Source organism: Mercenaria mercenaria, chromosome 13 (assembly GCF_021730395.1).
Source record: "Mercenaria mercenaria strain notata chromosome 13, MADL_Memer_1, whole genome shotgun sequence".
NCBI classification, from domain to species: Eukaryota; Metazoa; Mollusca; class Bivalvia; order Venerida; family Veneridae; genus Mercenaria; species Mercenaria mercenaria.
In genome coordinates this window covers 80,877,716-80,892,782 of record NC_069373.1, presented here as the reverse complement: position 1 = coordinate 80,892,782, position 15,067 = coordinate 80,877,716, and the positions used below count along the sequence as shown (strand labels likewise).

The 15,067-nt window shown below is 33.6% G+C and overlaps 1 protein-coding gene across 2 annotated transcripts in view; it reads left to right on the top strand.

The window, feature by feature from the left end:
* The window catches only part of LOC123528572 (serine/threonine-protein kinase TBK1-like), a 68,379-nt gene extending 54,081 nt beyond the window's left edge, over window positions 1-14,298 (top strand). For both annotated transcript variants that reach the window (XM_053522462.1, XM_053522463.1), the window contains exons 12-19: window positions 1,262-1,496; window positions 1,885-2,000; window positions 3,587-3,703; window positions 9,844-9,945; window positions 10,112-10,208; window positions 10,589-10,770; window positions 11,068-11,148; window positions 11,624-14,298. In XM_053522462.1, the coding sequence (XP_053378437.1) occupies window positions 1,262-1,496; window positions 1,885-2,000; window positions 3,587-3,703; window positions 9,844-9,945; window positions 10,112-10,208; window positions 10,589-10,770; window positions 11,068-11,148; window positions 11,624-11,732 (1,039 nt within the window). In that variant the 3' untranslated portion in view covers window positions 11,733-14,298. The remainder of the gene's footprint in view (window positions 1-1,261; window positions 1,497-1,884; window positions 2,001-3,586; window positions 3,704-9,843; window positions 9,946-10,111; window positions 10,209-10,588; window positions 10,771-11,067; window positions 11,149-11,623) is intronic.
* Window positions 14,299-15,067: the final 769 nt, after the last annotated feature.

The following is a 15,067-nucleotide window of genomic DNA, read 5'->3' as shown; positions in this document are numbered from 1 at the left end:
GTTACAGTTTAGATAAAGAAGGTCCAAATGCAAGCATCACAATCTTACAGAAACACGTGTATACCATTGTGACACTTGTAATAAGTAGTATTCACTGTATTTGAACGACAGTTACAGAGGAATGATACCAGCAGATTTATGACAAGCCAACATCACACTTGACATACATTCAGATCAGTTTAGGCTCTTTCCATTAGGGTTGTAGTTATTGTATATACGAACTATAAGTATATATATATGGAGTTAACAGATTGAAGGCTTAAAAAGACTTTAGTATATATCTAACAGTAGTAAAATGATAAAATGGTTGTTTGGTGGTTATTGTGTCAGATTTTGGAGTATTTGTTCGAACGACTGACGGGTAGAATTAAGCTGACCATACTCGAGGCCTTGCGCATTATAGAAAATATTGCTTTATGCTGTGGGATACAGGAAGTGTAATGTGATTGCCTTTTACCTAGTGGATACCTCTCGAGACAAGTTCATGTATATTTGCTTACACTTTATTCACTATTGGGATGTTAAGTGCGTGATCAATCATTTGTACACAATTCAATACAGTGACCAAAAAATACTTCCGTAACGGGTCATTCGGTTTGTTTAAAACTAAATCGGTCAGTACTTTTGTTTGTAAACATTGTGGGAAAGCAATAAATGACGTACTGTTATGGTTAAGGCTATCAAGTTGTTTGTTTGTTTTGAGAAATACTAAAGTGCAAATTCTGTACATAGAAGTTCAAAATATCCGGATCCAGGTGCAAACGGACGTGTTAAGCGTAGCGCCCATAGAAAATAGTTCTTTGACCTTGACTTTAGTTTTTGTCTTACTTCTTAGGGATGATACAACATTAAAATTGCCCCGAATAAACAAATTTCTCTTTCATTGAGCTTACACTTTACTGTATCGTCCATAAGAATATAATGACAGGCACACATGTACCGAATTTCTGACGACCTTTTTTCCAGCAGACTTTCAGTATGGCATCATTTAAAGTGTCAGTAATTGGTTTTAAAATATATAAAGCCCCTATCTCATAAAAGAAAGTTTGATTTATGGAAGTTTTTTTTCTATTTAAATTCAAGCTTAAACTTTTAATTAAAGGATATGTATTTTTGTAGATCTGTTGTAAGAAGATCCTGCGCAAAAAAGTTTTAATTGTTCTTTCTGATTAATTGCTTTAGAATCCCCAAATATAGTTTTAGTATGAAACATTCTATATAAACCAGTTTTTAAAACGTCAGAATACGATTTCGTTTTCAGGTTGTATGTGCAACAGACATTAAGTCCTATTGAGAAAGTAGTACCGGAGTTAGATAAAGAACTTGGCATTACAAAAAAGAGATCCGACTGTATTTGTATATCACAGACAAATGTAGACAATTTTCTAAAACTTCTAGAAGTGTTGAAACCAGACAGTGACAGTATTAAACAACTGCAGAAGGTTGTGAAATCGTTTTGTTCAGGAGATAGTTATATAATTGAAATTACGACAAAGGTAAATGGTACTGTATTTAAATCATTCATTAATGAAATACAAACTATTATGAGATGTATGTACCTACAGTTAAATATAGAAATAACTAAAGCCTTAAAAAGTGATTAATAGAATATATTGACTTTTACATTTTAGTTGTCTTAGATATTGTAATAATTTGAGGTAGGTAAGAAGAAAACAAATACAGTAGTATTGATCAGTTAAAATAGATTAGTAAAGTCAACAAATGCATATATCTCTGACAAAACCGCCCTTCTAGAAGCTTTTACAAACTTGACTCTCCCGTGTTCCTAACTAGAATGATGGCCCTTTAAACGGTGTAGTTTATTACATCCCCCACCCCACTGAATAAAAACAATCCAAAATATTTCATTTGGTTGTTTTCTAGACAAACACACGTTGTGAGGAAATTAAGTTGTATTTGAGTGTGCTAGGACAGAGAATGCAAGAGGGATCAACACCAAGTCCAACAGATCACATGGGTTGCCATGAGGAAGACCACTGGTAGGTATAACAGGGACCATTATGTGTTCAAAATACGCCTTTTTGCGATTTCCTATCTCAAGATAAAAGATAAAAAATGAAAAAGATAACAGTATCCACAATGTGAAAGTCTAAGATATAACTTAGAAACAATGTTATGACTCAGTTATTATATATATATATTGATGATTTTTTTGTGAAAACCGCGTAAAACCTTGATTTACTAAACATGTATTCTATTATGTTAACTTCCTGGTTAATTCGTAGGTCTTTCGTGAAAAAGAACACCCTGGTTTACCCACGTTTACAACAAGCAGCAAATCTGCAAAATGCGCGTTCCACAGTAGCAAGTACATTTTATACGAGTACAAAGTTTAAATAACCAACTTCAGTAAAGTAAGAAGGAGAAAATATTAGATGCTTTAATTGATTCCCTTTACTGATCATAGAAATGCTAATACTGTATATCCCCCAAACTTGACGTTACTAATATAAACGTTATGGCATAAAAAATTAAAATGACATTAAACTATTATTGTCTTTTTTAATGTCGGCTTATGGTTAATATTTTAAGTAAAGTGAAATACAATGATTGGGAGAATGGGGGAAGTTCTCAAGATAGTTTTTTTCACATTTAGTAGCCTATCCCTAAGCAAACACAGATGAGCTTAACTAAAAGACTGAAAAAAAGAATTATAATTCTCTCACTTCCCTGTTGATAATAGAACGTTTCTAATTGGGTATATAGATATAGTTAATACTTATTGTATACTTTATCGGATTAATTTAAAGGACAGTTCCGCATACTTTATTGTTGTCGTCTTGTTTATTGGTGACTTTTTTTAGTGCCACGTTTGCTGACCGTGAATGATAATTCTTTCTATGATGATGAAATATCACCTGATTAACTTGTTGTTTGTGCCTTAACAATTTCTTCATTATGTGTTTATTTGAAATGCAATTGTTGCCTTTAAGAACGCATTATGACGACCTAGATTTGTTTAGGTATCTTGTTTTCCCTGATTTTAAATATAACTATGGTCTCATTTAGTTATCATGTGCTCAAAATCCGGATTTTGCTTGTTTTTATGTTTACCAAAATTTACAAAAAAGAAAAATAACATGAACATCGGAGATTGACCGAATTATGGAAAAGCCGGACTTCACCGCGTTAAAACGTAAATAAAATTTAATGCTTCAGTATTATTTTAAGTAAGTACGTGTTGACTTAAGTATCACACAGATGTAGCGCAGTAAACAGATAATTGTACAGACCTTAATATATACTGCCGTTCATGTATTATTATAGAATAATGAAGGAATACTCATAATTACATGACTGTTTATTAAGGACCGGTCCATAGGTTTTTGCTGTTAACCTGTCTGTAGTTCACCACGGGTTCTCCGGGTTAAATTTTAAAAAATGAGTAAAAAAACAACATTGAATTTCCTGTTAGTCATCAGTCATTTGATAAGTGTATTATAAAATGGCTCTACTCAAATTACTTATTTTTAAATAAAATTAGTTTTTGAAGAAAATAAATACATTGAATACAAAATCTGTTTACAACCATTTTCAAGACTTTTAGATATTTTTTATTTTTCAGTTTATCTAGGGTTGAACATATTCGACAGGGCATTCAGACTGTGTCGAGTACATTTTCAAAACACAAGAAATATGGAGAACTACACCCACATGAAAAGTTTATACACAAAGTGGAAAGGTAATATCTACATATAAAATATATCCCGTAACCTTTACCCTGCTTAGTTTCTAAAATGGACTGGTCCATCATTCAATTTGGGCAGTACCACTTATTAATCAAAGGGGTGTTCACTAAAAATTTACCGACTGAATAGCGAACAGTGCAGACCATGATCAGCGTGCACGGAGGTGCAGGCTGATTTTGGTCTGTACTGGTCGCAAAGGCAGACTCACTTGCCGCTAACAGGCTAAAGGTTTAATTGACAATATTTTATCCCAGATAATAAGACCTAAATATATTTTTGATGGGACATGGAAATTTTTTCACAAAACAGTAATATGAATTTGTTTACAGTAAAACTTAACAATTTTTTTTAATGGTTGACTGTTTACGAACACACATATACCAGTATATGTTTATTGATCGTTATGACATAAAAGTCAGGAAATCAACTGTGATTAAGACCGTTAAACATTGTATCCCAGTTTATTTGTTTTTAATTATAAAAACACATTGCTTAGTTACAAAATGATTGTCAAAGAATATGTATTCTGCATTGTTTAATGTTAGATGATTTGGTAGTATGTGTCATGAATGAAATATATATTTTTAAATTATCTAATTCAATACAAAAAATCGATCTGTATTTGTAACGATGTGACGTTCTACCTAAAAAAGCAAAACAAAACCTTTCAAACAACTAATTAAAAAGAACTTTGTAATGATTGAGATTGAAGTGTTGGGGATTTCTTAATGTATTCGTCAAGAATTTCAAAATCTGAAATATCACGGGAATTGGTTCGTGCAGAGGTTTTATATTGACTCAGCGTTGCTTGTGTTGTTTGTTAAAAAAAGTTGATCATATTTTCAAATATCTTCGTTGTTTCTATCGCCGCCGACGTTTCCATTGGCCTATATGTATAACTACCGCGTTCATTCATAAAACGTAAACAATCGTGACGGTTTTATCTTCGGGTCATAATCAGGTCACACAACATTATACTACCTCCATTCATACATTCATACAAGTTGTATGAATGGTGAAATTGTGAAATACGTCAGAGCAGCTGTGGATGACGTATATTTTATTTGTTTTGCTGTTAGTGATTCATACAGAATAGCAAATATGTTTGTCATTATTGTCAATAGTTCGTAGCAAAAATTAAAACCCTGTTTACACTTAATTTGTCAATTCCTGTGATACAGCATAATCATGCTGGACTTCATAGCTTAACACGTATTGTATGTGCCATATTTATCGTAATGAATCTGTGTCTTTTGAACAAGGCGGACGTAATAAATCTTTACTTTTTTAATGTTTCCTGTTTTTCACCGACTTTTCACAGTTTAGATCTATCAATATCACGGTGGGGAAACCAAGAATGCAACGTCATCAAAACCCAGCGCAAATGAGCTGACCACACACAAATTTACGTCGATTCAGGTCAGAAAAGTCTTGTAACTTTTTTATTACTGCAGCTTTCGACTCGAGATAAAGAGCACCGTACCCGGCCTGGAGTATACTATTCTGCGGTAGTGTTCCATATTGTACGTATAGCTTGGTTTTTGCTCGAAAACGCGAACAGTTGGCAAAGAAGGTATGAGCTGTACCACACTTTTGTCTAAGAAAGTGAGTTTTGACCGCATTTTCGTGAAATGAGGACAGATTTGAAGCTCATTTAATATCAGTGACTAGCATAATAGTCAACCAGTGCTTTATTTTGCTCTTTTTAAGGATATCTGACGATATTTTATTCAAAACAAACACCGTTATTAAAATGAGAACATCCACACTGACGACTTTGTTGGAGAACATCCACACTCTTAATTACCATTATTGCAGTAATGCTTCCTAAAAGCTGTGTCTTAGGCAGTCAAGCTACGTTGTTCAACAACAAATGTCGTCTATACATACAATCAGCAGTTCATACCATTTACCGCACGTCTGTAGACCAGTTAAAATAGATCTGCCAAATTATATAGCAATGGCTGAGCACGTGTTAGGCTAACATTAATATTGTTGTCATGGGATTGCCGTTCAATAAATGAATTTCGGTTCCGTATGCAGAACCCAGGCTTTAGTCTACGTAATGATAATACATTGTATGCCTTTCTACCGGTTTTTATGTATAAGGTTGGATTGTATTTGATATTTGAAAGAGACTTCCATTTGCTTAAATAAGATTTAAAATATCTAACAGTTATAATATTTAGTTAAAGTACTAACTATCCGTGTTTTATGCACTTTGGGATGGATATAGTTCTAAACAAAATAACAATACAATAACTATTCCAATCCTCTATTTGCTTTTAAACTTTGTGTGCAGGACTTTTATGCGACTTTGTCTTGTTATCTTAAAATAATGTTTTTCCTAAGATGCAATCAATCTGAACACCGTGTCCTTATGCCACACTTTACACAGAGATTATATTTCTAAAGATAAAACATGATATTAGAATTGTTTGAACATTAAATAGTTCTAAATAGTGTCTTTAAATCAGCTTGATCTCTTAAAATAAAGGCAAGGTCTATAGCCAAGTGTTAGGGCGTCCGCTTTGAGTGCGTGAGGTCGTGGATTCGATTCCCGGCCGCGTCATACCAAAGACGTGAAAAATGGTACCAGTAGCTCCCTTGCTTGGCGTTCAGCATTAAAGGGAAACTGGCCTCTTCTCTCATACCCTCGTGGCGATAGATCCCATCAGGAATGAGGGGTCGAGAGTGATTAATATAAGTTATAAGAACTTCCTTCAAAATCGACCTAAAATGAATTCTGTATAAACTAAAATAAAGGCAAACATAAAAACACGGTTTTATACATTTGATTTAATCACATGTAAGACCGTAGCTTATATTTTTGACTGAGAAGATTCATTAAAAGCTTCATTGGGGACAATTTACTTTTGAAAAGATGATTTCCTATAGGCACATATTACAAAAAGTTACTTAAGATCAAAACATTTTGTTCAGCAGAAAAAGCACATGACACTATCAATTTACATTTGCCAAAAGTTGCAAGTTTATTCTATAATTTGGAAAAATCGGGAGTTTAATCAAATTTCAAATCAGTGAAGAAAACAAAAATGGATCCGAACTACCTTAAGCATCGTACGGGAAAGATTTTCATGTAACCCCTTAAACTTTCGTCAGTATTTATACACCTTTCCATACTCTCTCCGCTGTGACTGTCTTAAGTGTTCCCGCAGAGCAGGTTTTCCGGCTGAAGCTTAGCCCCTAATATCGCACTTCAATCAAATGCTGATTTATTAAAATGAATTGCCCATAATTTGAAATGTTCTGCAATACCATTGGACAAAATAATTTCAATCACTAAATACTGTTACAACTGTATTAATAATTTACTAGTTGCGGACACCTATTCAGATTAGCAGATCTTAATAATTTCAAACTGTTTTATAGAGCTTGAGCCGTATTGTTCGTTAATAATAGTTCAGCCAGGAAAATTGTAAGGGTGTTTAAGTATAGGTTTGTGGTTTGGTAAAAGAAATTTACATAGACTTTGTTATCTCGCATATGTAATTGGTGCTAAAATAATTTAAATGGGATGAGAAGTTTTATTTTTCTAATTATTGGCTAACCTGTTTAGTGTTTAAAATTATTTTTTGTTTACAAATTTAAGCTCTGCGTACAGTATATGTGACTTACCGGGTTAATAAACGAATGAAAGTAAATCTTGATTTACCAAAATTAATTTCCCCATAATTCCAAAAATACTGCAATGACATTGGAGAAAAGTAATTTCAAACACTAAAAAGGTGGAAAAAAGATTTATGTTTCTTTTCCATTTTTGAGTCGGCTAAACGATGAAATCGTTTTGACGAGTCCTTGCTATCCAGCGATTCTCTAAGTCTAAATGGACCAAATAACACAGTGAAGGGATGTAGTTCCATTAGATTTCTCAAACTTCAAACAGTTCACTGCATGAATGAAGTTAAGTTGTGTGAATTCCCTTTGCTATGACCAATATACGATGTAATCTGTCATATTTATGACTTGTAATTGTGCAATACTCGAATGTAACTCATTAAGCATAAATGTGCATTTTATGAATTGCGCAGGCTTACAAAGCTTGCGTAACATCCAGCGAAAGACAAAAAATAGTTCCACAGGGCTCCAGATAAGATGCGTATAAGCGTAAATTACGTATAGAAATAATGCAATTACGCATGTCTAATAATTTCTAAGCGTATAAAAACGTATATAAAATTACAGAAATGCACACAATGCTTTCTTAAAAACAAAATCTGAATCGTCTGGATGCGTTAGGTAACATAGCCGATCCCGATCAGCCTTAATTCTCCCACATTGAACGTATACACGCATCGTATGATTTCTATAAACTTTGCGTGGGTTTCTACACACACACATGAATTTTGCAGTCAGTAAACGGACAAATTATCGGAAGAAGAAGCTCTTACTGGTTTGTTTAGTTACTACAGATATTAAAAATGATTTTAATTCTTATTTTTCGAGAAATAAACAAATCGGCGAAACATTAAATTGTATTTTCTTGTAGTTTTTGAAATCGAAAGTAGATCGTCTATGTTTGGCGAAACGAAACAACTTTTTTATGAAAAGATTTAATAAGAGGTAATTTAACCGTAAACTTCAATGTCAAATACTGCCAACTGCTGCTAAATGTCTTCGTATCATCACAATTTGTAAAATATATTGTTCAAACTGGAGAAAAGTGTAATTGTATCCGGATATAATATTTTGGGTAAATATCGAGCTGTGTTATGAAATTTTAAGAAAAAAACTAAAAACAATCTGAAACTGGTAGACTATACTGTCAGTACATCAATCATTAGCCGACTCAGGCCATTCAGGCCTTTGATTATATTTTATATTATAATTATTATATATAACACGATCTTATTCATGTAGAATCTACTCTACTAAATATTTATATAGATCAAATGCCCTACGGATTGCAACAATATTTTCAAATTGACATTATTAAATTTGCAGTATGTCATAAAAAGAAACAAATACTGCCATCTGAAACAAAATAACGAATGACGCGCAGATTGAATGCAGTGAAACTTATCACTTTTACTTTACTTTTTCACATGTCAGATTTTAAAACAAAAACGGTTTTGTCTTGATTTTTCTAAATAGTGCATGATATTAGTGTGGATGTTCTCCAACAAAGTCGTCAGTGTGGATGTTCTCATTTTAATAACGTTGTTTGTTTTGAATAAAATATCGTCAAATATCCTTGAAAATAGCAAAATAAAACAATGATTGACTATTATGCTAGTCACTGATATTAAATGAGCTTCAAATTTGTCCTCATTTCACGAAAATGCGGTCAAAACTCACTTTCTTAGACAAAAGTGTGGTACAGCTCATACCTTCTTTGCCAACTGTTCGCGTTTTCGAGCAAAAACCAAGCTATACGTACAATATGGAACACTACCGCAGAATAGTATACTCCAGGCCGGGTACGGTGCTCTTTATCTCGAGTCGAAAGCTGCAGTAATAAAAAAGTTACAAGACTTTTCTGACCTGAATCAACGTAAATTTGTGTGTGGTCAGCTCATTTGCGCTGGGTTTTGATGACGTTGCATTCTTGGTTTCCCCACCGTGAATATGATCTTTACTCTCTTTAAATTAAGTTATAGTTGAAAAGTATTATTAGCTTGTGTGTATAAGTTTATAGCTCTTTCCTCTTATCATTTTCTGAACTTTTCTCAGTTTGAAACGAGTAACAAGTTTTGAACTTCTTATGTTCCCATTGTTCAATCTCTCACGTAACACTTGTAGATTACTAGATATATTAGATACAGAGTAATGTACAAAGTTCCGACGCACACCTACATAAGGCTCTACAATGTCATTCTCTATCCTATATATAACATGATTGTAGTATACATCAACCTGAGATCAAACGGCAGTGTTTCATTTTGTTATTCCGAAAATTCAAATCATGATGCTTGACAACAGAGCTTCGTATACACTGCTCTCAGCTGTGTAAATCATTCCCCCAATCAAAATTTAATTTAGAGATGCCAATAAACGATTAATTTTAAATGCCTGTTTAAAACCCATTTCTTGTTACTAAGATTCAGATTTGTGTCAGCTGATGACAGCTCTCGATTTCATAACTTATTTAATCCCTTTTGAATGTTTTCAGAGAGAAGCTTGAAGACCTCTGTGTGAAGATTGTGTCTCTGTTTCAAGGTCACTGTCTTGACAACTTAAAACGTGTCCACAATGCTGTTAACAAGCAGTTAAGGTAAAACTTTTATATCGTACTAAAGAAAACAGTGTTCAAATTATATTATTACAGAAAGTTAACACACTTGCTTGTTCGTTTCCACGTTTTTACAACAATTTACGAGTATATAAACGGTATCTTTCAGTTTTTACACACACTGAAACGCACCTTTATTTCTTTTCAGTGTTTTGCTTAAGCATCTGACGCGAGCTGGAAAAGTTGAAACAAACATCAAATGTGTGGTTGAGTGTCAGACCCAGATCAATGAAAAACTTGACAAAGTAAGTGGTAGTTATGTACATTATTGTTCGGCAACATAATAGCAGCATCGTTTTCAATGAGAGGAATGAATTGTGCAACACCCCTCACGCCCCATAGCACCGGCCTCAACGGAATTCTATTATTGCAAAAAGTGTTTCTCCATGATCCTAAAGGACCAGAAAATATAACAACAATACGTCCAAATACTGGGAGACTTTTACAGTTTCCACATATCACTCAAAACTTGTGAATATCATTATATTAAGCAGTATATTGCTTCTTTACAATGTCTATAAAACTTAGAGAAAGATTTTTTATTATTTGAATTGAAAGCAATTAAGTGTCACAAGAGACATGTTTGTGACTTATGAAAAGATATTTACCTATAATATTTGAATAGATGGACGAACGTTATAATTCTGTGTCGGAGTTATTGAAGACCAATGCCAAGGACATTTTGGAAAACCCCAGTGTTGTTTCTAAGATGGCACGACGGGAACCGAGTGAGTTCACAGAGACTTCATGTGCTTCTACATCAGAACAAGGAGAAAAGGCAGCGCTAATGAGATGTCTTTTATCAGAGTAAGTTTTTTTGAAGATCAAGATAGGGATTTAAAATTCGCGTGTAATATGTTCCAAATAAATGTTTTGTATTACATTACTTTCCACCTCTTGTGACTATTTTATTTGCATTTGTGTAGACATTTTAGTTTTTTACAGATGTTCTGTTACGATTACATGAAACTGTTTTTAAGTCAAGATTGATTTGTAATGCGGTTTTCGGACAAAGGATGATGAACGAAAACTGTTACAGTTGCCAAAGAAGACTGGTTCTGATTATATCTATGTTTCAGAATAATATTTGTTTGTATTTTTCAGGGTTACAAAACTAGGAACAGAAAGGAATGAACTGGACTCCTTAATGGATACAAACACACAGTCACTTCTTGAAATAAAGAAGTAAGAAAATGTTTTGTTTTTATTTATATATTTATTTGTTTGTTGGGTTTAACGTCGCACTGACACAATTATAGGTCAAATGGCGTGTTTCTGGCTTTGATGGTGGAGGAAGACCCAAGGTGTCCCTCCGTGCGTTATTTCATCATGAGCGGGCACCTGGGTAGAACCGCCGACCTTCCGTAAGCCAGCTGGATGGCTTCCTCACATGAAGAATTTAACGCCCCGAGAGGCTTGAACCCACATCGGTGAGGGGCAAGTCAAACCACTCGGCCACGAAGTCCCCTTGTTTTTTTTTATTATTTTTAGTGAAAAGAAGAAAATACAGAAAACACAAAAAAAGAGAGTAAACTGGAGATATTGTTGCATCTTTTTATAATATGATATAGAATAAACATGGATTATCAAATATATATGGAAGAATTTATTTTGAATTCACTGGCTTGACATTAAGAACATTTATTTCATTTCTTTACAGAATGCTGCAAGAAACAAGTCGTTTAAGCTTAACTTCTTTCCAAAATGACAAGAAGTCTGTTGATTGCACAGAACTGTCCGATTCAAATGGAGCCTGCGGATTTTCTTAACCGAGGTTCGAGACAAACACATACATTACAAGACGCAAACGTCAGTGACATATGGAAAGTTAGGATTGTGTATAGACAGAGTGGAAATAAAAGCGTGTGCATCATATCATTTATGACGGAATTGTTTGTCTTTTGGTCTATTCTTATCTATTCTTTCTTCTTGTCTGAATTTCATTGTCTTATATCTCGCTAACAACAGGAACACGTCTGCCGACTTCTAGTGAGATAAATCTTATATCTCGCTATTCTAGTGAGATAAATCTTATATCTCGCTAACAACAGGAACACGTCTGCCGGCTACTAGTGAGATAAATTTTATATCTCGCTAACAACAGGAACACGTCTGCCGACTTCTAGTGAGATAAATTTTATATCTCGCTAACAACGGGAACACGTCTGCCGACTACTAATGAGATAAAATGATTACATTTGTCATGCGGAATGCTCCTGGAGTAGAAGGAAAATATACGTTTCATACTAAATATGACATGTTCTCAAGATTGAAGGATGAAAACATGAGCTGTTACTGTTATGACGTCACCGGTGTGCAGAATTTAATAACAGCATGAACAACTAAGTTGGAGTGAATTGTAGTTTTAATTGTAATTTGGGATTTTGTTACATGAGTGGGGTTGAAAATATGGAAAAGGTATCTTCATCAGGCGAAATTTGATATGACTTCTTGTATTTTCAGTAAGGAACAACAATGTGCCATGTTGTCAAATTCAGGAACTTGTTATTATGAATAATTATTGTTATAAAGATATTTTGTTTAGATGAAACTAGGTAGTATCACTTTCAAGTAATCTCACTGATGATTATTAAGATAGAAAAAATGTATACTAGATAGTAGAATATCATACTTTTATCGCACTTACCAAAGTGGACTCGTGATGACATCCGGCAATTCCCGTTTGATTACGTATTCTGTTACTTGTTTCAGTATTCTTATGTAGTTCATACGCGCAACCAGTCGGAGAATAGAATATTACGTAATCCAACGGAAATGGCCGAGTGTCATTTCGGACCCACTTGTGACATCACTTAAAGGGTTAAGAATCAGAACAGTTATTGTAATCAATAAATACCCGTTTAAGAAACATACTACGTGACTCGACAACACGCCTTTACAGTAATTTGTATAAATCCTTATGAACAGACTGTAAAATATAGAATGAAACGGCTATGTTATAAATGTACGATTGTAAAATGGAACAATAATAGAAGAGCCCCGAAAAACTATACAAACTGAGGAGTATATTACGTTTGTACGTGTCATGACGAAATAACTGTAGCCTGGGAGGACTACCTGTTGTGTTGTTTTATTAACTAATATTTCATTTCTCTTTTTTAGTAGTAGATTCTAGATTATAGTTTTCTCACACTTTTCTTGTCATGTACTGTATGCCATAGAAAATGTAAAACTCAGCACAGTAGACGTTGAAAAATTCTTAGTTCTGTTTAATTCACAAAATAAGAACTAGTTTTGCATTTCTAGGGCAGATAGAACAATTCTTTAGAGACTTAAACAGAGGTTAAAACAGGGTCTCCATGGTGATGACAGTAGAATATTATTGTTTATTTTTTATTCATATGGTCACACATTTAACTCTCACTATGGTATGGATTTGTCACAGAGCCTGACAAAACACTTACTCGTTTATTTTAAAAGATGGTTTTAGTTAGTATCATTTATCTGATCTTATTTATCTAACTTAGAACTACAAATGTAAATTGCGACCATGCATACTCGAAAACCTTGCCCAACTGTCCCAACTCGGGCGGCACCATGCAACATGAATTATCAGACCACTGTTAGGAAGGCTTCACTGAGTGTTGATTGATCCCGTTGCCGCCTTACATCCTAAGTTCTTAACATTCTCCATTAAAAAATCTCTTAATGTTAAAAGGGGTGCTTACCAAAACGATACTGACAGAGCAGTGCAGATCATTATCAGACTGCACGGCTTATCATGATCTACACTGGTCGCAAAGGTAGAATCAATCGTGTCCAGCATGATAAGGGTTAAAGTAACATTAAAAAGGCCTGGTCAGTTGATTAAATCGGAAGGTATAGTCAGAATATTTTGTCTCTTTCTCCTGCTCTCTTCTTACTAATCCTGTCTTTGACTTGAACATTTTAAGATTTTTTATGAAAAAAAGGAAAACAGTTTTGTTTATTTTAGTTATGTTTGTGTGGTAACAACGTGCAGTTGTGTATGTGTTTGTCTCAACCTTAATAATACTATAGGATTTTCAAATTAACAATATACCCGTCTGATTTAAGCTTTGGATTGTGTTATATCGTTTGTATTTGTCTAACTATTAAGCAGCACAGAAACCGAGAATCTGTATTTGTCACTATATGTCATTCATTTTGAAATTTCATAAGTGAACGTGCAAAAAGTGCTTAAATTCAAAATTAGTTGTAAGATTAAGATTTATTTAAGTATGTTTAAACAGACACTTGTAAACGGAAAGGCATGAATCCAGTTAGAATGAAACTATAGATATATATGTGTTATTATTGTGACTTACATTTTGAAATAAAAGATATTAGTTTGAATATTTCATTTTTAGTTTTTCAAACCACAGGGATCTCAAACAAGTAAGAGGACGAGTGAACAGTCACATGTACCTGAGGTACATTTACTATTAAAATTTACTAGTCCTATATATTACACCATGCGATAACTTTATAAATGAAAGATATTCAATATCAATATAAATGTGTACTTGCATGACACAGAATCGTGATCGTACGATAATTGAAAAAAAAACATATTTTATGACAATGTTACTGTTGGGACCTTAATATAATCAAACAAAGTACATAGTCATATGAAGGTTCTAGTTTTTAAAGTCGAAACGGGTACACTTCGAATTTTTGTTATAATTAGAACTTCGTGATTTTGGATGTCTGAAAATTAAGGTGAGTGATAATGATTGTTAATTCTTTAGAAAATTTATACAGCCGACACATTCTGATGTCAGTTGTAAAACTATCTGCTGGTAGCTTTGTATGAATCAATGAGGCACCTTTCGCGGAAAATTCAAATCACGGAAGGGTTCTGTGCTTGTTGATTGACACTCGGGAACGTTTTCGCTATTTTGTGAAAAAAAAACGAGCTGGATGGGCTGGCTCCCACTCCGTTTATATCCTGAAGTTCAGTAAGGACTATTAAATTTAGAAATGCAATAAAATTGGGCATTGTTCTTGCAGCGGGATCATTGTAGGCTGTTCAAAAAGTGCAAAATTGATGATTTTGGCATGCTATTTTTCATGGATGGTGTAAAACTTCCGCTTTGATAACTTTCTTTATTCTTGTATGAGA